Source organism: Falco rusticolus, chromosome 10, assembly GCF_015220075.1.
Source record: "Falco rusticolus isolate bFalRus1 chromosome 10, bFalRus1.pri, whole genome shotgun sequence".
Classification (NCBI taxonomy): domain Eukaryota; kingdom Metazoa; phylum Chordata; class Aves; order Falconiformes; family Falconidae; genus Falco; species Falco rusticolus.
This window is the reverse complement of record NC_051196.1, coordinates 5,431,922-5,452,647: the sequence shown is the minus strand read 5'-3', so window position 1 is coordinate 5,452,647 and position 20,726 is coordinate 5,431,922. Positions and strand designations below refer to the sequence as shown.

The window sequence follows — 20,726 nt, the reverse complement described above, 5'->3', positions numbered from 1 at the left end:
TAAGAGCCAAGCTCAGAGCACTTGCAACAGAATCTATTTCAGACTAATCTCTTTAAGGTTATTTTGTATTGGGCTGGTTCTTCTCCCACTTTCCCTGCTGTAGTACACAATAATAAAGACTTCTGTAATCAAGGCTGTGAGCAAGCGCAGGAGACCTGCTAACCTATGTCCTTTACTCTCCCCGCAGAATCAGCCTAACCCCCATAACTCTGGAGAGAATGGGGTTTACGGAAGCACAGGTAGCTTACCTGCTCCTCCTTCCAGTAGGATAGAAACCTGTATGAATACATATAAAGGCATGATCAAGAAATTCCATACTGCCAGGTACAAACTGGAAGCTGTTTTGTTATTTCTGTGTGATAACCATTGTAAGCTACACCAACTCCTTCAGAAATTTCTCTCACCTCTCTCAGAAGATGGCTTTGCCGTATGAGAACATTTCAATGATATGTACATTAGCCATTTCTCATATCAGATGTCAGGAATAAGAGAAGAATGCATTTTAAACCTGTGTACAAATACAAAACATGTTTTCAGAAAACAATTTTATCTTACAAGTGCAACTACCTGTACACAAATCATTTGTCTTCCACCAAAGTTCCAGTACCACACAATACTGAAAAGCTATTCTAGCCAAGCATTAGACACACAGCTATAGAACTTCTCCCCTGCATATGCAAAACAAAATTGACTTATTTTTGAAAAGAGAAGGAAGGAGATACATGAAATTTAAAGGATCCATAACATACTATGTATGTTTCCTTTAAATTTACATATAGAACAGTCAATGTTATCTACCAATTGCTTGTAGAAGACTTCATAGGAATAGATCTTTTACAAGCTGAAAGTTACTTACATTTGAAAGAAAGTAATTTTTTTATCATACAGATAAATTTTCCAGGAGTCATAAGCTCCTCCATGTAGTAAATATTGTGGAATTAACTTCATTTGGTGATGTGAAACTGCTCTGAACCATCAGATAAATGACACACCACAGGAAATTTAATTAACTTGGTGGGCTGTCTGCTCTGTTACAGGAATTCCTGTGCTTGGCTGTGCATAAATACAAAGCAAACAAACTGACACAACTATCCCATGCCCCAAAACTGGAAATTTGATAATCAGTAAATTTACAAGATGATTCAGAAGTTTGCATTGTTTTAAATATTTCATATTAAAAGATGGTACAATTATGACTTTATTAGTTGGGAATAATGAAATCTTTCATAGCAAGAAATTAGATTGCAACTCAATTGGCTTTAAACCTAGTTTCAGTTATTGTTTGCAACCTGTGGCATTAAGGGAAAATTAATAAAGTGAATAGTTCCCGTTTCATAGGCAAAGAGATACATTAAAATATGTGTTGTGTAAACTGATTCCTGTTGCTTTTGATCGACTTTCTCTACTTCCATTAATGTAACCTGGATCAGAGAAAGCGCACCAAAGCCAAGCGCATGGTGCATTCAGAGTAGATGGGCTGAGTACAGAGTACAGGCTGAGGCTAGCACATAATTCTAAAAATCTGTTTGGGGTTGTTGGGAAAAGGTTGTGCTGAAGTTATTATCTCTTCTGTCTCACTTTCTTTTCCCTCATCCACATTCTCCTTCCAGCATTTACAGGACAGAATAGAATTCTCAGTAAAAACATCGCTAGTTTTCCATCATTTCATTAGAAATGAAACACTTGTTACAGCAAGAAATACAATCCACAGGGACAAATTACAAAGGCAGAAAAGGGATCTTTTTAATGACTTACTGTTAACAGACTTCCCAAAGCAGTCAGAAAAAGCCCCTTTTCATCAGAGACAGTTTCTCACCTGGTATGGGCAGCTTCTAAAGCTTCTGTTATAAGATATACAAACCTGAAGACTGATGCGGAGAGAGGCAGCAGCAGATGGGAAAGGGAATAGAACAGAAGAAAGGTAACAGAGGTAGGAAGAGGAAAAAAAGAAACAAATAATGGAAGGAAGGTAAAACAGATAGCAAATTTAATACAAGAAAGAAAGAAAGCAAAAAAACCAAACCACCTGGAAAAAGGTCCACAGAGAGCTACAAATTCAAAAGCATGAATTTATAGTAAAAAAAGTTCTCAGAAGCTATGGAAGTAATCCACACGCATTAGCTGCACGCTGAACTCGGTTCATATCTTACTCGTGCCTTTCATTACTCAAGTTCTGACACCTGTTTGACTGGGTCGGAGCTAATAGCCCGTGTTAAGCATCAGCAGCGCCTGCTGCCCCTCAGCACAAGCGGGCAGCTTGCTGCTAGCCGGCATTTCAGTCGTGGGACAGCCCTAGCAGCAAAGCCCCGGGTTTGTTCGCCTTAGGGGCGAGGCGCAGTCTTACAACTGCCCCGGTTTCAGCTCCTGCTAAGAAGCCGTAACACTAATCGTTTCTTAAACCCCAGAAGGGCGGAAAAGTGACAATAAACGTGTGCGGAGCTGGCGAGGTCTGTGGTCGTTGGGCTGCGGGGAGCCCCGCTGCAGAGCGAGGGGCGGCGTCCGAGGCGGGGGCTCGGGGAAGGGCCGGGGCGGAGGGCGGGCGGCTGATAAACCCCTCTGCCGCCCCTCCCGGGAGGGTGGGATGAGTTCAGGGCGCAGGTAGCGGCTAGCGTTGAGGGCTGGAGCTCCGCGGGAAGCCACTGCCGCCTGCGAGCCCGTATGGAGGCCCGGCTCCTCCTCGGGGCGCTGCTGTGCGCCTGGCTGTCGTCGGGTGAGCCTCCTCGCCGCGCAGGGCACGGGGACGGGAGGGAGGGTAGGCCAGTGCCGGCCATCACTAACCTGCCGCCTTTGCTTTCCAGCCCTGTCTCTGTGGGGCGCCTGGGCGCAGCTCCCCGCCGGCGGGGACGTGCCGCTCCCCAGGTAAGAGCCAGCCTGGGGACAGTGGGGCTCTTTCCTCGCCGCCGCGGTGCGCGACCAGGCGGGCGGCAGCCCTGAGGTGGGCCGGGGTGGGCCGCCCGGGCCGAGCCAACCCTGCCTTGTTCTTCTGCCCTCAGCCCAAGCAGCGCCGCGGGACAGCAGAGAGGAGACGGCCTCGCCGCGGCGACGCTGGTAGGGGACGCGGGCCGGGCGCTGTGATGCCGGGCGGGCCGGGGCGGCCGGGACGCGCGGCTTTTCCCTCAGCGGCCTCTTCCCGCCTCTTCCTCGCACCGCAGCGCGACCGGGGCTGAGGCGGCGGCGCGGTGCCGTCGCTCGCGGCCCAAGATGGTGCCTGGGTTTCCCGCGCTGCGACGCTGGTGGCGGGATCCTCTGAGGGGCGGCTGGCGGCGCCGGTCTGAGGGACGGGTGTTATGGTTGTCATCAGCATAACGTGTTTCTGTCACCTTACCTGAATAAATCTGTATATTACCGTGATACCGTCAGTATTTCTGATGGCTGTTCTACTCTTGATGATTCTTCAGCACTTACCCTTCGAACAGCGTTCAATGTGTGTTTTACCTTGGGCATGAGGAGTGTCAGACAGGTACAAAAGGAAACTTGGGGTTTAAAGTGTTTAAGCAGTGAGGGAAGGCTGTATGTAGAGATTCGGCTGTCCAGAAATAGTTACACGTTGTACGATGCATCCTTGCTCCCAGGTAAGCTGAGGTCTGGCCTGGCTCACCCAGCAGGAATAGCTTTGTGGCAGCCCATTCACTTGGTACAAGTAAATGAGCTGGTAGTATCGGATCGCTACAACTCTGTCCTGGTTTTTGGATGCGGTTTATCTTGGCAATTCGACTATATCGCTCATGGCATGTTGCTGAAATGTAATTAGGGTTTGTGATTCTCGCTCCCTTGTTTGAGGGTGGGAAAAGGAAAGTTTGCTTTGTGGCTCTGCAGAGGGGTTGCCTGCCTTTCTGCTTTTTTTTCTGCTCTTTCTGGGAAAAGCTCAGAGCAGAGAAAAATGTGCCACATAATTGCGAACAGGTTACAGCCACCCACCGATAAGAGCAAATTGCGGTTCCCCCCCAAGAATTTATGATACAGTAGTAGGCTTTGTTTCCTTTTGTGCTAGCCTACTGAGCAGAAATCTTCAGTTAGAAATATTCTTCGGAGAAAGGAAAAAAAAATATCAATTCACTATTAGCTTTCAAATGGTAAGAACCTGAAAAGTAGTTGTTCTAGCCATTTGAACTGTCTAAAACTAACAACAATGCATTTTTACATCTTCTTGCTTTTAATAAGCTTCTTCAAGGGGAAGCCGTAAAGCAACACTAAGCGATGATGCTTAATCCCCCTGCAGAATTTTATGTCCATGAAGACTTAGCTAATGGCATATCTTCTGAGATTAGTTTTCAGTCAAATGTCTAAATAGGTATTTAGAACACAGAAGACACCTGCTATTTTAAAAATACTTTGCAGAATTGTGCACGGGACTGAGAAATTTGAACGATAAAGTTCTAGGGTATGAAAATTAAAGGCAATAACCAAGTCCTTAGATACAATTATGTAGACATAGCTGGTGGTGTTTATAAAATTTTGGAAATATTTTGCTCAGTTATTTGTATCACTGTAGATGTCATATGTTGTAGCTAATGCTGTTTATTAGCAGGTATTGTATTTGTCACTGAATTTTCCTTAAAGAAAACTGCTTTCTGTAATTGTGTCACTGAAATGAACATTTTGGAGGATATGGCTGCTGCTCTTCATGAGGTGAAGTGAAGAAATTATGTGAAATGGCTGTAACATACGTGTTACTGTATTAGGTGAACTAGCTAAATGTAAGTAGATAATGCTTTTAGGAGGAAAAACTTTTTTCCATTATAAGTCATTGGCTTCTGAGGATCAAAAAGTTCATATTAAACTGAGAAAAATGTTACGCTAGATAGAGGCAGATATAGAAAAAAGGTAGGGGGTTATAGAGAAAGTGAGCTACATAGTTCTAACAAAGACATACTAATTAGGAGGTATACTTCAACGTGTCATGAGCATGTCAATAAAACCACATCATGACAAAATATCAATGGGTTTTTGTAACTTGGCAAAGCAGGTCTGCTCCTCTTTTTTTTCTCAAGTAGATGATATAGGCTGAATAAGATTTTGTGATTTGATATATTGCTGGCTTTTTTTTTTTTTGTTTTAAGGAAATGTAAGTATTTCAGTTTTGAAGAACTGTTAAAGGCACCTTTATAGATCAGTGCTGATACTGCTTTCCCTTAAGCATGATAGTGCATTTTACAAGACTGGTTGTTCACATTAAAACCAGAAGTTAGTATTATTTCCTTAAAGCATATTTTCTACAAAAGCTTGTATGGAAATTGCTTTCTGAGTAACACATAGATCGCCTTGGATATTGTTTCCTCTCAAAGAAAAAATGTGGGGAATATTAAACAAATTATACATGCCTAGCTGCTGTCCTATTTCTTTCCATCATTAAAATGCTCGCTTTCAGATGGCTTGTCTTTGTTCACAAGTTTACTTGAACCTAAGCATTCAAAGCTGCATCTTAAAGAGCAATTTCCAAAATCTGATCTACAGTGCCTCTTTGTGTAAATAATTGGGTTTATACCTAGTCCCACTTCTCTGTAAATGGGGTAGACAAAGTAATAAATTTATTAAATGGTAAAATTTTGCACTTTGAAGAAGATGGGAAGGAACTCATGTTCACAAAACATAACTGGACTATGCATCATACTTGGGTAAAAGTGTGAAATGTTGTCTGTTCAATTTTCCTAGATTCTGTTGAATGATTAGTGATCGTGACTGACTTTCAAGCTGTTAACAACCAACCTGTTGTTGTTTTTTCTTTTTCTTCTGTTGTTCTGTTGTTTTGTGACCCCCTCCTAAGTATTCATGTGAGTTCTTGTTATGCTACCCTGGTGAGACTTGGTATATTTCTGGTTCAGAAATTATACATGTGCAACTGTGTAAATAATTTTGGTTTGGAAGGAGAGGTGGAGGGATTGTGACTGGCACCACTGCTGGATGGAAGAATGAAGTGGAAGTTGTATTTATAGATGAATATGGCAAGAATGAGGGGAGGGAGTCAAAGTATCATCACATATCAATTTATAGAAATGATTACAAAATCAAATAGACCCAAAACACTGGCTTTCTAAAGGGCAATTTATTGGAGAAAAAGGAAGGTTCATTCACCACAATAATTAGAATTAATAAAAGAAAACTCTTATTATTTTTATACGTATTTTAAATAAAAATATTTAATTAGACATATTAATTAATCATAAATTAAAACAAGAAGAAAACCCCAAGAAAACAAGATATCTTGGTGCTGACTGTTGAAGGCACAAGTGCTTATGAGAAAGGAAATACAAGAAAATGAAAGCTTTGGTTTGTCATCCTGTATTTTTGGATGTTAGAACAACAGGACAAGTTAGGGAGAAAATGGTAGGAAACATTTTGAAAACTAGCCTGGGTGTTTATGATATGTTGGGTTTTTTTAAACAAATAAACAATTAACCACCAAAACCATGTTGATTTTGCTGGATTTTTTGATCAAGTTCTTGGAAAATCATGTGAATTGAAGACATTACAAGACATTTAGTTAATTATTATGATGGTTTTTAGTGATTTATGCATGCATATACTTTAGAATTATTTTAAGTAACTGAGTGATAAGGATTTTCAAAATAGCACAATGTTTATACTGAGAATTATGTTAGATGCACATGATGGTACAGAGTCTGTAACTGAGAATAAAAGCAGTATGGAGAAGGGCACAGAGGACAGTGTTTGGACATTTTAGGCATTTTTGGCTTAACTGGCTTAAAATCTGCCTGCTGTCTTCAGATATCACGTACTTTGATGTTCCTTCACTGGAGTCTTGAGTGACTGTACTTGGTGGTTTTTGGTAACTTTTTAGTAAGCCAATATGAAAGAGTGAGCTTTCTAAAAATGGTAAAGTCACTGATAAGACTATGAAGAGATTTTTAAAGTGTTGGTTATAGCTGCTGATTTCTTTGTTCTTTCTGAAAGGAACCTGGAATGGCATTTTATAATGCTTCATCTACTACGATACCCTTATCTCAGAACAGGAGACTTCACAGTATGAAATGTGGACTATCTAGTAAGTTACTTATGTTTCTGCATGAAATAACTTCAGTTGTCCTTATATTCTGCATCATTTATTTATTTTTATGAAGGAAAAAAAAAAGCTCATACAGGCCTTCAGGGTAAGGGGACTGTACCTTGACTGGTCTCAAAGGACTACAGGAATATGACAATTTATCATGGGATTTGACCTAGCTTTAAGTTTACACTGGGTTCTGGTTTGATCATTTGAAAGACTGCAGTTCTTTGAACAAAGAGCTTTCAGCAGGGAAATGGCTCTTGCAGTGATATACCTAAAGATGTGGATTGCTGCCTAGATGCCACTGGATTATATGTCCTGTATCTGTTCTCTGCTTGAAGGTTTTTTGTTTGTTACTTTTTTGCTGAGGTAATCTGTGGATGCATTTTGTGTGTGTAATCTATAGGTTAGCCAGGTGAGGTACTCTTGGCCACCAGCTTGCAGAGGTGGGCATTTGCTTGAGGAATTTGCATCTTGGCTTTTTTGCATAATACTGTTTTCAGCAGCAAAGTAGACAGGCTTAAATCTCTTTGCTCAGGGGTAAAGGATCCTCTGGGTTAGCTCGTCTGTACAGCCTGTGTCATGCTTTTCTTGTACAAAGGAGAAACAAGAGGCAAAGTAATTCAGAGTAATTTTAGTTAGTGAAGTGAAACCTAGTTTCTCTTCAGTCAGCCTGATTGGTTGCATTGGATGTGGGACCTACCTAATAGTGAATAGTCTGGATTTGTATTCCCTGGCTTTATACCACAAAATGCAAGGCTGATGTGTAGACTCCTATCAATTGTGATTAGGGTTGTATCATCTCCAAAAGCTTTTAATTTCTTTATTTAATACATACTGTTTTGAGAAATGTGTAGCTGAATGTGGAGGAATAATGGAAGGGATTAGAGAAATGTAATATTACTCAAACAAAAACTAACCTATGAACCTCTCCAGTGTATGAAAAATATCATTTACATATTGTGTATGATAAAATTGCTCTACAAGTGTAGCTGTCTATACCAGTAAAACCCTCTGCTTTTGAGGGTTGTGCCAGCTTATTGACCAAGAAGTATTTATTTTCTTAGCTCTGATTTTTTTTTTTTAACCAAGTAAAGCAGATATAGAGACGATATATAGATCATGCTGAGAAATTTGTGGCCATAATAATTGTTTGGTTTCCTAGGTTTATTTTTTGACAAGTGGAAATTCCTTTAATGGGACTAGTGGATTTCATGTTCTGCCCCAGAGCAAGCAGCTAGAGAAGGCTTCTAAGATGCATTGTGCTTCTGCTAAAGTGTGTAATAATAAACTTGCATATAAACCCTTTACAAGACTTCTGTTTAAGATCTCTTGCAAAAGGTTTATGTGCAAATTTATTAATTCTTAAATAGCCTTAATATTTAAGAAAAGAAAGGACAAATACCAGAGGGAGAATTAAATGGGTAGCAAGCATCTAATGCTACTCATCACAAGTCTAAGCTTTTAAAGGAGGATGTATTTATGATGACAAGAATTAGGTTTCATTACCCTCTGCAGATTGACAGGACAAACTTTCTGTTTCCTTTCTAACTTGTATTTCTATGGGACAAAGATATTTCATAAGGATTTTCCATTTCTGATGTACTTGGCTTTGGTAAGACAATGTTGTTGGACACATGCTTTAAAAATTATTAATGATTGCCCACAGTTGAAGGCAAATAAAATCAGGATTATTAAACTCTTGAAACAGTGAAATACCTAGACTTGGAAGTTTCCCTTTTAAATCCTAGTGAACTCTGTGTGGGAAATGGAATCCATCATTAAAAACAAAACAAAAGAACAACCTGATCTGCATTGTGCAAGAGTTTCAGTAACATGCTCTAAATGCTTAGAAGAATTGTTTAATTTTGGTCCTTCCTGTTTGAAAAGAGACAGAAGCTGTTATAGCTCTGACCTTGGAATATGATTTGCACCAATCTGGGGATATTTGAAATAGTAAAGATGCTTCATTTGTGGTTTGTTGTTGTTGTTAATAAACCCAGCATGGTAGGTTGTCAGCTGCTTTCTCTAGTTCAGTAATGTCTCTATGAAAATTATTCTATGTCATACTTATAAAACGATGTTTATGACAGATCTATATTTCATCCTATTGTGGTCAATTCTTGTTGAAGTAATATTTTTTTTTCTTCCTGTAGCTCTGTCCATATAGATAAAAATTCCACATAAAACATGTTAGTTTATACGGTGGGTGTGTTATTTATTGTGCAATAGATCTCTTTAGCTTTGCATTGTATTAGTCAACTGAAAGCGGTTTAGAAAGTGATGGTTGTGTCTTATATGTCAATGGAACAAAAAAGTTCAATAGTACAAGAGATAAAATCTTCTGCTAGTTTTTTGTACCCAGGGAATATGGGATTTGTGTTTGAAATGTTTATCAGAATAATTGACAGCAGTTAACATGTAGTTTACATAGCTGTTAAACTTGCAACTTACTTCCATGCAAACCTGTTTTTCATGCAAAGTTAAAAGAAACAAACCAACCAAAACCACCAACCCCCCCCACCCCACCCCCAAGCAAAAACTCCAGAACTAAAGCATTTTAAGAACCTGGGACAGGCAAAACAAATTATTTCTGGAAGTAAGTTTCAAACTACTGCCGAAAATTCCTAACAGGTTAAACACTTCAAATTTTTTTGTGTTGAAATGCTGTACAGTCATGAGTAATGTTTCAAGTCCCTGCTACTATAGGAGATGCTTGTCCTTTGAAGTATGTGTGCTCAAAGACTGATTTCAAGAGACGCACCAGAGCAAAAAATCTGCAGCTAACTGGAAGACTCTTAGAATTGAAGGATTAAAATTACATCCTACTCATTCACCTCAATCTCAAGAAAGGAAAATTTTATTCTTACATGAGGTCTTTGTCCTCATTTCAAGGCTGTATTGCATCCTGCTGCAGCCTGTGTGCCACAGAGAACTTGTGCATTTACAGCTGGATGCTTTCAAAGACTGTGAAGTTGGAGGATAAAAGATAATGCAAGAAATACTTGTTGTATTGGCTCTCCCATAATCAAAACAACACCTGAAAGCTTTCTAGAGAGAGTGTGCAATGAAACTTATACACAGTTACAAAATATAAAGTATCAAGAATGTTGACAGCAAAGTTTAAATACTTAGTTTTAAGCATACCTTCTACTCTTTCATGCATGGCTGTAGATCCAGTTCATGTTTCTTGCAAATTTGTGTCCTCAACTGCTTTGTTTTTTCACTTCTCCATTTCAGAATAAAATTTGTTGATTGTAGTTTGATAACCTTGAGACAGACCTCTCTTCTACACTTGCATAGAACTTTTAAAATGTGCCATCTTTTAAAGAATCCTGAAAACTATGAAGTCTTTTGTCTATTTCTGTAAATGACTCTGTGGAGCTCTAAAGCTGTTTGGGCCAACATTGGTAAATAGGCAGAATCGTACAAAATGAGCAAACAGACTGGACCTTGTAACCTACCTAGCTTAAGTAAAACTTTATCACTTTTAGGTCTCTAAATTAATATTTCATACTTCAGCTTCTCTGTCCAAGTGAATCTAATAATGAATAACTTGAAAGGAAACCTGTCTTTGGTGATTTGCATTAAACAGATTTTTCATGCCGTGTTTTAAGTAACAGTAACAAAATGCAGCATTTCAACACTAGGAAGTGCTTAATATTTTACAGAAAAACACTAACAGAAGATCTGCATCAGTCACATAATCCTCAAGAATCAGTAGTGTATCGATAATGGTGTATTACAGTGAGGCCAAAATTCAGTTGGAGCATCTGGATTTACATGTTGCTTTAAACAAAGTATTTCAAAGTTGATGTGCATGGTAATTTGACTAGTTAGACATGTTCTTGAATGTGTTGGATTGCTTTCACTTCTGAAAAAACTTTAAAAGATGTCTCTTCGATTTAGTACCTTAACCTTTGTATGGGATACAGACCCAGGCTTTCTTTGCAGTTACCTCTTTGTGCTTGAAGAGGACAGCTGTTCTTCCGTGACTGTATCTCACTTCATGCTGAAGGACTTCACATTATAATTACTTTCAGATATACTTATTTCATTCCTAATCAACTTGTTAGAACACCAGAAGAACAAATCATAGGTGAGCAAACCTGGACACACAGTTCATTTGCAACTGAAATAAGTTCGAGATCTTAAATAGTCATCAAAGAAGTAGGAATGTAAGAAAGCATTATAAAATAAGTGGGCACTGTATCATAGATACAAACCACCAAATATATTGCATCTATGTAAATGCTTATTTTGCTGAAGATGCAAGATGCCTTTGAACAATTATCATATGAAATTGGCAGAACTTGTGCTTGGAACCCAGCTGAAGAACGTTTGAAAGGCTGACCAGACTTGGGTGGGCCTTGTACTGTATTTCAAAAGGGATTTTGGAACAACTTCTTGTCAGGTCTACATGATGCTACTAAAGCATCCCTTTTTGGAGGTCAACAGCAGTAGTCCTTTCTGTGAAGCTTGAACATTGATCTCCAGAAACACTTGCAATGAAATGCAGACAGGCTAGATCACTCTCACTTTCAAGGGCTGTGATAAGTAATGGGCATGAGGTTCTGCTACTGCTTATAGGGTGCCAGCTCTGGCCTGAAGGCTCTCACTGCCTGACACTGAAGAATTAAGAGGAAAGATGAACTAAAATGGAAGTCCATGTGCCCAAGGGACTAAAGTAACCCTGCCCACATATTGAGTGGGGTTGCAGCTGTTTCAGTAATTACCAGATGGTTAGAGTATTTACGTAGTGAAAGCAGCAGAGAAGAATTCAGACCCGTGTTGTAAGATGATCCCAAGTCTTCACCCTGTTCAATAAAAAAGGAATTTGAGACAAGTTGCTTCATGACAACAGTGGTGGCATTTTCAGAGTGACCTGCAGGTTTTAATGGCATCGCTGGGTAGAAATCCCATTTTTACTTATATGAGTCAAATCATGTTACTTAGGCCTACCACTTTCTGCTAGAAAAGTCTCATCAGTTTTCAATTACAGATTCCAACCCAATACACTCAATTGGCATAATGTCAAAGGAAAGAGAGGAGCTAAGGATGTTTTAATAGAGGTCACCTTCAGATAAACAAAGGACATAATATTCTTCCATAACCTTCCCTAATTTTAACCTTCACTTACTCCTGATGTTTATTTTCTTTCTTGTAGGTGTTACAATGATTCTCATGTCTCTAGGAGGGACCTAAACTTGTGATGTGATCACACAGGTTAGCTTATCTAGGGAGTTTATATTCCTTTAATGACAAATCAGTGAGCCCTTTGTTACAGGATGTTTATCCTGGATGCCTGAGGAAATATTTCTGTGTTAATTGAGTAGAATTGGATGGTTAAAGGAGGCCACGTTATTTGCAGTTGTAAGAGCACTAGGTGTAATCTGAATCAACACTGTATTCTTCTCATTACTTGGTTAAGGATAACTAATGCTGGCACACAGAGCTTTTCCATATGGTGTAAGGGAAGATACTCTACAGTCATGTAAAAAAGGATATAAGCAAATACAAAAGTGATGTTTATCATGTTTTCTCAGAATCATACATGCACAGACAAAAGATAACTCCATAAAGAAAAAAAATGCTTATTATTGAGTCATTTGACTTCCAATTCACATTTCACTAGCACCCTTTGTCTCTAAAAGGTAGCCAGGGAGATCCTTCCCGGTGACGGTAAGGGTCCCCATATCAGCTGCCTGTGTTCACAATTCAAATGAATGTGGCTTGAAGCAGGTTACCTGAGCTATGCTTAAAGGGGAATCATTCAACCTGAAACATCAAAAGGGGGCTAACTTCCTCTGCAGCTGAGAGGAACATGACTTGCAGTCTAATTGCACATTATTGTAACTGGACAAGCAATAGGGCATAATCTGAGAGAAGCAAAGAACAGAGACCTGAGCTCTGATTACACAGGTCTCGCAACACTCAAGATGAAAAGGGATCAATGTCTGCCTCGCTTGACAAGAGTAATAAGACTTTTGCATTAGTGACAGGATTGGTCACTGTGAGTATGTAAATGAGATGGCTTAGCCTGGGTAAGTAGGGACCTTTTTAAGTTTTGCTTGCATTAGTTTTTAAATTGAGTTTATGCTGGCCAGGTAGAGAAAGGAGTTAGATATTTGGGCTAGCTAGGCAAAGGAGTGCTCTCTTTTACTTTGTTTGCCTCCAGCATGGCTTTTTTGGGGGGTATTTGGTGGGGTGTATTGAAAACAAAGGCATCAAAATTAATTGTTTGGATATTTCAAAAGTTTTCATATAAGAAATTAATATTTATAATGGGTTTGTGAATGGAGATGGCCATATAAACACCAATAAACTGCACTGACAAATTTTGGCAGAACTCAGTAAGCAAGGGTTGTGTAAACTTGTAACTGAAGGTAGTATTTTGTAAAGTCATGTGGCCTGAAGTAGATGAACACATAAGCTCCTTTTTTCTTTTTTCTTTTTTCCAGATTATGTTACATTGTACATTTCTTGAAGTCTTTCTCATTTTAACATTATAGCTAGCTGTGAGCAGAGAGCATATTTCTTTGAAGTTTTTAGGGTCTCAAAAAGCAGAAGGAACTTTAAAAATGACCTTTTTCCTCATTAAACATCTACCTTGACCACACTTTAGTAAAGCAGTTGGTGATGGTGTTTGCAGTAGCCTCACAAAAGGCAGAAGTCTTGACAGCATTTAAGCCATGAATTCTGACAAGAGTTTGCATGTGAATTAAACGTTGGTTGCACAGTTAACTTGGTGTGTACATCTGAAAGCAATTTGTGTGGTAGATACACTTGTGAATCAGATGAAGTTTTTTAAGAGGCTTTTGGAAGTCTTGTTCAAACTGAAGTAGGAGCTTCAAAGCAAGCTGGAGAGTGTTTGTATAATCTTGTTGAAAATGCTCTTTCTGATTTTTGCAAGAGGTTTAGTTGCTTTTGGCTGGGATATGTTCACAGGATACTCTCCACGTGCAGCTTGCTTTTGGATTGTTTTCGTGTATTTAAAGCTGTTAGTAAGAGGGAGTCAGGGAACTTGCTTTCTGTACAGTAGGCTCATTATACTTGGGCATTAAATTTTTCTTTGCTTAAATGTTTGTCTCTAATAAAATTACAAGAGTAAGCAGTGGTCTCTGTGTTTGTGGAAAGTGTGACTGGTATACTTAAAAGTTGTAAGATGGAAGGAGGGCAGGCAGCTGAAAGATTTACAGCTGCTATCTCAATATTTGTATTTCTCGGGTAGTATGCTCTCGTCCTGGTAGGGTATACCCATAAAACATTATTTCTAGCAGTCTTTTATATAAGGATACATGCACCATGCTTTTCTGTTTGTGTAATACTTGTTTACTTCCTCTATTCATTGCTTAGGGGACCAAACACGTCAGACTAACAGGTTTCACAACCATTTTGATGTGGCTACTCTAAATGTGCACAGATTTATTTCATCTGGTTGTCTGTCTTGATGTGAATCCTTAGGCATATGTTTCCTGTTCGCAGAGCTTTGTGGGATTCTCCTGGACTCTTAATGTTGGCATCTCCTGTCATTCATGGAGTTAAATTTGGTGACAGAATTGCGTCTTAAGAATGAAAATTGTTGTAATTATTTTTAACATGTCTTGTTTTATTTACTCAGATTCACTTACATGTTTTAATGGAGGTGAGTGTGTCTACAGAGAGCTGTGCAACTGCAGTCGATTTAATGCAACTGGACCAAGATGCCAGACAGGTGTGTAAAGAGAGAAAACTAACTGGGTTTCTGGCATTGTACTTGGGTTCTCACAGCTAGAAGAATGACTGCCCTATGCCTAAAGTTTCCTTTGTGCCCTACTATTTTTCCCTTCCTTTCTTTTCTGTGGTGATATTTCTCAGCATACCACATACACTACTACATCTCAACAACATGTTGACTCAAAAAATCAGCAGTATGTCTGAAGTGACTCTCCTTTTATTAGTGTATAACACAGGTGCTGAAAGAGATCATATATGCAGAACGTGGGGTCAATATAACTTTGAAACTTTCGATGGACTGTATTATTATTTTTCTGGGAAATCTACATATGCACTTGTGAGACACACTGAATTAGATGAACAGAGTTTTTCCATACAGGTAGGGGACTGTACTTCTACATTCCTTTTAACTGTTGGTGAACATGCTAATGATGCATTAATTTTAAGAGGTTAAAAATAACTTGAGATAATAGTATGGGCTTCTAGCATGTAATCTAGATATAATTTCAATGTGATGTGGGCTACCAGTTACTATAGCACAAAATATAAATAGTTGGAAGAAGTGATGTGTGTACTTTCAAAGCCTGCTGCTGCTGTGAAAAGAGCACTCCCAGAACAGTGCTATTTGTACTCATTTTTTGGGGAAGGGAAGAGTGGGATAAAACTACTTGTTCACATGCTGAGGGCGGGATTGGGAGTATTAGTTGTGTAACGTGTGGATTACAAAGAATTTGATGAAACTCTTGACTTTGACACTAGTGATTTTATTTGGCAGGTGAATAATGATCCTGAATGCTACTCTTCTCCTTATTCCTGCAAACGGTCCATTAGTTTATTCTTTTCTGGAGATGAACAGATAAAGATGAGCAGTGAAATCACCTATAAAGGATCTGGGTAATTGCACTTATGTTTCTAATGCTGTGGTTACACTGGAATTAATCTGAGTACTGCTTTGGTAAAATAGATGTAAACTGGATCACTTAGGTTTTGGTACTGTAAAAAAAAGTATCCAGACCACGGCTGTAATAATTACTCTCCATCTACAGAGTAGTGTCTGAGGAAGGTGATATCTAAAGGAGTGGTATATAGTATTAAGTAAAAACATTGATACACATCCTTTGATTTTTTTTTTTTCCTGTTATTTGCAACTTCCTCTTATTTTAGTGGAGTTACTCAGTATTTATATTGGCGATTTTCACATGTATGAGGAAGTCATGAAATAGTGGCATTTTCTCATGTGAAGTTGTTTTTGGTTCTGTGTCATTTCAGAGTACAATTACCTTACATTATTGGAAACTTACACATCCAAAAACTAGCTGGATACTTCCTAGTCAGGCACCAGTATGCCTTTAGTCTGGTTTGGGATGGGATGTCTGCAGTGTACATCAAAATGGCACCAGACTATCTGGGCAAAACACATGGACTGTGTGGAAATAATAATGCTATCCTGCAGGATGATCTCGAAACTAGTTATGGTGAGTATTTAAAATATACTTCCTGTTATGCAATATAGATTTTTTCAGGTGAAATAAACATTACTTTGCGTAGTTTTTAGTTGTAATGCTAACTGCATTTAAGGAGGGCAACTTCTGAAATGGAAAATATGATATGGAAGTACTTCTGGTAGATGATACTGTTAATGAAGAGGGCCAATTTCTATACAGGTGGGGCTCTGGGAGATTTTTAAAAAGCTGTCTTACTCAGTTATCTACAATGATGCTTATATTTCAGTTTCCTCTGGACCTGAAAGCTAAAATCTACTTTTACTTGTTAACTGCCCTTTTGGCAATTTTCCAGCCTGTGGAAGCCTGAGATACTGCTATTGGAAATAAATCAATAATTTTAATTAGTAAATCAAATGAATGAAGACTGCCAAATCTTGTTTGATCTGGCATTCCATTTGTGCTAACATTTTCAGTAGTTACCAGCCATCCTTCAATACCAACTCCCAAGAGTCTTGGCTTTCAATAAATACTGAACAAAGACATCTATAAAATGAAAAGAACCAGGGGGAAAAAAATCAGGCCCCTTGAAAGATATTTGGTTAGGCAATAAAAAAACTCTGGAAATCATTGCTTTGTACTGTTTAACTCTTTGCTCCTTCTTAAAATTAGGATATTTCTATAGAGTATTACTTCAAAGCTCAGAGTTTGTGGTATGTTTCCTTTGTTGTTTGCGTGTGCCACTCTGTTTCAGAAAGCAATGGCTCTGCACTATTATCAGTCCTTCCCCCCATTGAATAGTTTGCTCGCTAAATCAGAGTGTTTAAATTAGTACCCGGAACAATAGCCCATTGTCCTTGTTGCCTTCAGAGACTTGCCTCCATCCAGCCACCTCTCTCTGGGTATCTCAGTTGCATAAAGCTGGGATTGTAGCACAAGTTGATACACTGCATACTGGCTTTATCCAGTTAGCTTGGGAAGCAGTACTAATAAAGATATGGCAAGATATGCATTCATGGGTAACCCAAGTAATAATCCATGTCACCACTTGTCTATGACGGATAATGCCATCACTAGCTAGTTTAATACTAGTGTGGATGTTTCTGCTTATGTGAAAAGTCACACTTTAACTTGGTTAATGTAGACAATCATTTTGTACCATTGCAGCGACCCAGGAATGCCTCATCTTTCTTGTGTTTTAGACTTTCTGCTGGGAGTTTCATATGAAGTAGCAGCACAGACCTACGTATACACAGTTTATTACAGCTTTTCTTTACTTTCTTCCATTCAAGAACTGTGGCAGGAGCAGTCCTGTTCCCTTAAAGCCCTTCCTTGCCGAATCACCTGAGTGAGCTTTTTTCTGCCATTCTAAAGTCTTCCTACTTTAGTCCTTTTTAAAAGTATTTTTCTTTCTTGAAAGGACTAGGTTGTCTTTAGACATCTAGTTGTAGGAAGGGTTTGGTGCTCTCTGCTTGATGTGGTGTTTTGATTATTGAGATGTTTCCCTGGGAAATCCTACAGAAATGCTGTTGTTCTTCCAAGTCACTGTGTGACTCTGTTGTGTCTCTCTCTTATTTAGGAAAACTGACAGACGATGTAACAGAATTTGTAGAGAGTTGGCAGGAGGATCCTCCACAAGGAACACCCAGTTGGGATAAATCTCTTCTGAATGAACCACCCTGTCTGAAACAAAGCCATGAATCTCTACAGGTTTGGATCAACACAAAAGGATTATTACAATAGTTGGTGATTCTAATTAGAGTGAGAATTTAACATAACACTTTGAAGAAGACTGGAAATATTCGCAGTTCCTCTTTGGAGACATGGAGTGAAATAATTGCTGCAGCAGAGCTTTCCCTGTCCTCTCCTTTCCCCCCCCACTTTCGTTCTGTATGTAATTCTTAATCTTTTGAAATATAATATTGCCTGCTTGGCAACCAATGGAAGTGCTTTAATCTGGGTCTAAATGAGTGAAGAGTCGTGAAGTTCCTATCCCTTAGGAAGGATAGAAAGGAGTGGGCATGCAAAGACAGAATAAGGGCACAGTTAATTTGTCCATCACATTGAAGTAGTTTTTCCTTTTAAGTAATGTTTTCAAGATATGACCCTGAAGTGCTCTGAAACTGAAGATGATACCAGGCATGTTCTATTTCTTTTGCCTTTCACTGTGTAATTTAACAGAAATTAAGACTATTGCAGGTCACCTGGGTTTAGCTGCAACATGGTCTATGTTCTTGGGGAAGGGATGTATTTTACTAACATTGGTGTGAACGTGGATGCTGTGAATACTCTGGCATGGAGAGCAGTGTGTTGCTAGCCGCTGCCTCTAGCTGATGAGAGGAAAGTGATTCCTAGTCACAGTCTGAGATGTCGGTTCTGATTTTCCATAGTCTTCTGTTCTGCTTAGGTTTATTTCTGAAAACCTGTTCTTCACAACAGCTATCTCATTAATTTCAGAGGGCATACGCTTTGTGTAATATCCTGTTACATCCTCCGTTTGAACAATGTCATGAATATGTGAGTCCTCTTCCTTTTATGGCAAGCTGCACCAATGATCTTTGCATGTAAGTGACTGTTTTTGGGTAATTCCAAAACTATTTTAAAAACATTGCCCTTCTATCATAAGAATGAATTGTAGATGTTAACAGAACGAATGTGTGTCTTTTTCTGCATATTAATTTTTATCTAACATTCTTTTATTATTTTAGTTTTCTCACTTGTTCTAGTTTCACTGCCAGAAATTTTTGCAGAATTGTTCCTGTTTTCTTTGATATAAGGATGACCAAAATCAGGCCTAGATATTTTCATAATTTGTTAGTGTACCTTCACTTGAGTATGGCATCAATTATGATTTTGAATGTGCAACATCATTAATATTTCTAACTTTAATGAAAAGTAATAGTGAATAGGCCAGTTAGGCATCTCCAAGCCATAGGTTAATCCAAGGAAAAGAGGAATTTGATGAGTATTTGAATTTATGCTATCATTTCACAACCTGCTACGCTCCTTATTTTAACTAGTTAAATTAACAGGCAGGACAGGCGAAGATAATTTCCATTTCTTATACCATGGTGCCTCACTGGCAGAAAACTTACACTTCCTTCTTGTGAGTTTCTAGAAGGATGTTATTCCTTTTATAAAAATCAAGACCTTGATTCAAGTCTGTTTATACTGCTGTGTCTCTGGCTTTCATGGATTTATTCAGGAAATTAGCATCATATCTCAAATACATTCATGACTTGTCTTCAGGTATGTCAGAATGTCTTACTTTTAACCTAGCCAAACAACACAGTACTTTAGAACTTTATTAAAGCAGGTTCAGACAACTTGGTTGTATGCAATGCAGGAGCAGTCATGAGGTTATGATTGCGTGTTTGAGTGTAGGTGGAAAATAATATATCTATTTTTATTTGTGTAAGGTCAGCAGTTGATAATGCAACTTGGTGTCGAGCATTAACTGAATATGCCAGAGCATGCGCCCAAGCAGGAAAGCCGCTTCATGGATGGCGAATGCACTTTCAGCAGTGTGGTATGCAGATGCTTTTGTACTTGGAAATACTGCTTAGTGGTTGTGTCTTGGAAAGGGTGCCCTTCATACTTTTACTTCTTTGTCTTTACTCCCATTTTGAACTCATATAGTTCTTAATGAAAGCTGAAAGCATAACTATGGACTCACCTCAAGGCTACATAAATGCAGTGGGATTTCTTTTTTATTTGTACTGAATGTATTTAAAGAACTAAGGTTCTTAGAATATGTTTTAAGAACCTTCTTATTAAAACATCAGAAATTCTTTAAGATGATTCACCATTTGTTTTTTCACAGAGCTACTCTTTCAAATATTGTCAAAGTCTTCATAGCTTTCTGATACATGAAATGTGTGTCATGAGCATTAAAAATAAATCTGAATTACACTTGCATAAGTCTACATCTTAGAAGTCACAGCAAGTAAGTTGGAAAGAGATCCATTTAATTTGTCCACCTGCCTGGAACACAGGACCCAAACTGCCTTGTCATTCGTGACACATTTCCCCTGTGTTTCCAAGAATTTTTATTAATTGATGTTCTACCACTTCTTATGCTGGTCTAAGTATCTAAATAGCTCTGCTGTGAGAAAGTTTCCCTGAGTCTCCCTTGGTGTAATTCAAGATTATTCCTTCTCAATGCACCTTTAATGGCCAGAATGTGAATATATGTATATTGTGTATGTGTTATAAAAACCATTGTTTCATTGATCTAGACAACTGATACTCAATTGGCTTACCAAGAAAGTAAATACCTGAAAGAAATGTGTACAATCTATATAAGCCCTGAGGCAGTAGTACAATAGCTTTTCATTTCTCTACCTGTTCCTATTTTTTAGTGATTACTTGTGCTGAACCCTTGACCTACAATGAATGCATCAACTGTTGCCCTGTTTCATGTCATCAACAACCACAGTGCATTGACAGTGATCTTCCCTGCATTGATGGATGCTACTGTCCAGACGGTAAATTTTGCTTCTCGAATACATATTATTTGATTCCATAACATTTTCTACTGTTCTTCCCGTTTACATACCTAT

General features: G+C 38.7%; 1 protein-coding gene across 1 annotated transcript in view; it reads left to right on the top strand.

Moving 5' to 3' along the window:
- The first annotated feature begins 2,591 nt into the window (after positions 1–2,591).
- Positions 2,592–20,726, top strand: part of OTOG (otogelin) — a 102,229-nt gene continuing 84,094 nt past the window's right edge. Inside the window, 12 exon segments of the mRNA XM_037403207.1 lie at positions 2,592–2,710; positions 2,799–2,859; positions 2,994–3,048; positions 6,913–7,003; positions 14,628–14,720; positions 14,947–15,101; positions 15,498–15,616; positions 15,992–16,197; positions 17,744–17,874; positions 18,622–18,728; positions 19,584–19,693; positions 20,526–20,651. Of these exon segments, the coding sequence (XP_037259104.1) occupies positions 2,659–2,710; positions 2,799–2,859; positions 2,994–3,048; positions 6,913–7,003; positions 14,628–14,720; positions 14,947–15,101; positions 15,498–15,616; positions 15,992–16,197; positions 17,744–17,874; positions 18,622–18,728; positions 19,584–19,693; positions 20,526–20,651 (1,306 nt within the window). The 5' untranslated portion in view covers positions 2,592–2,658.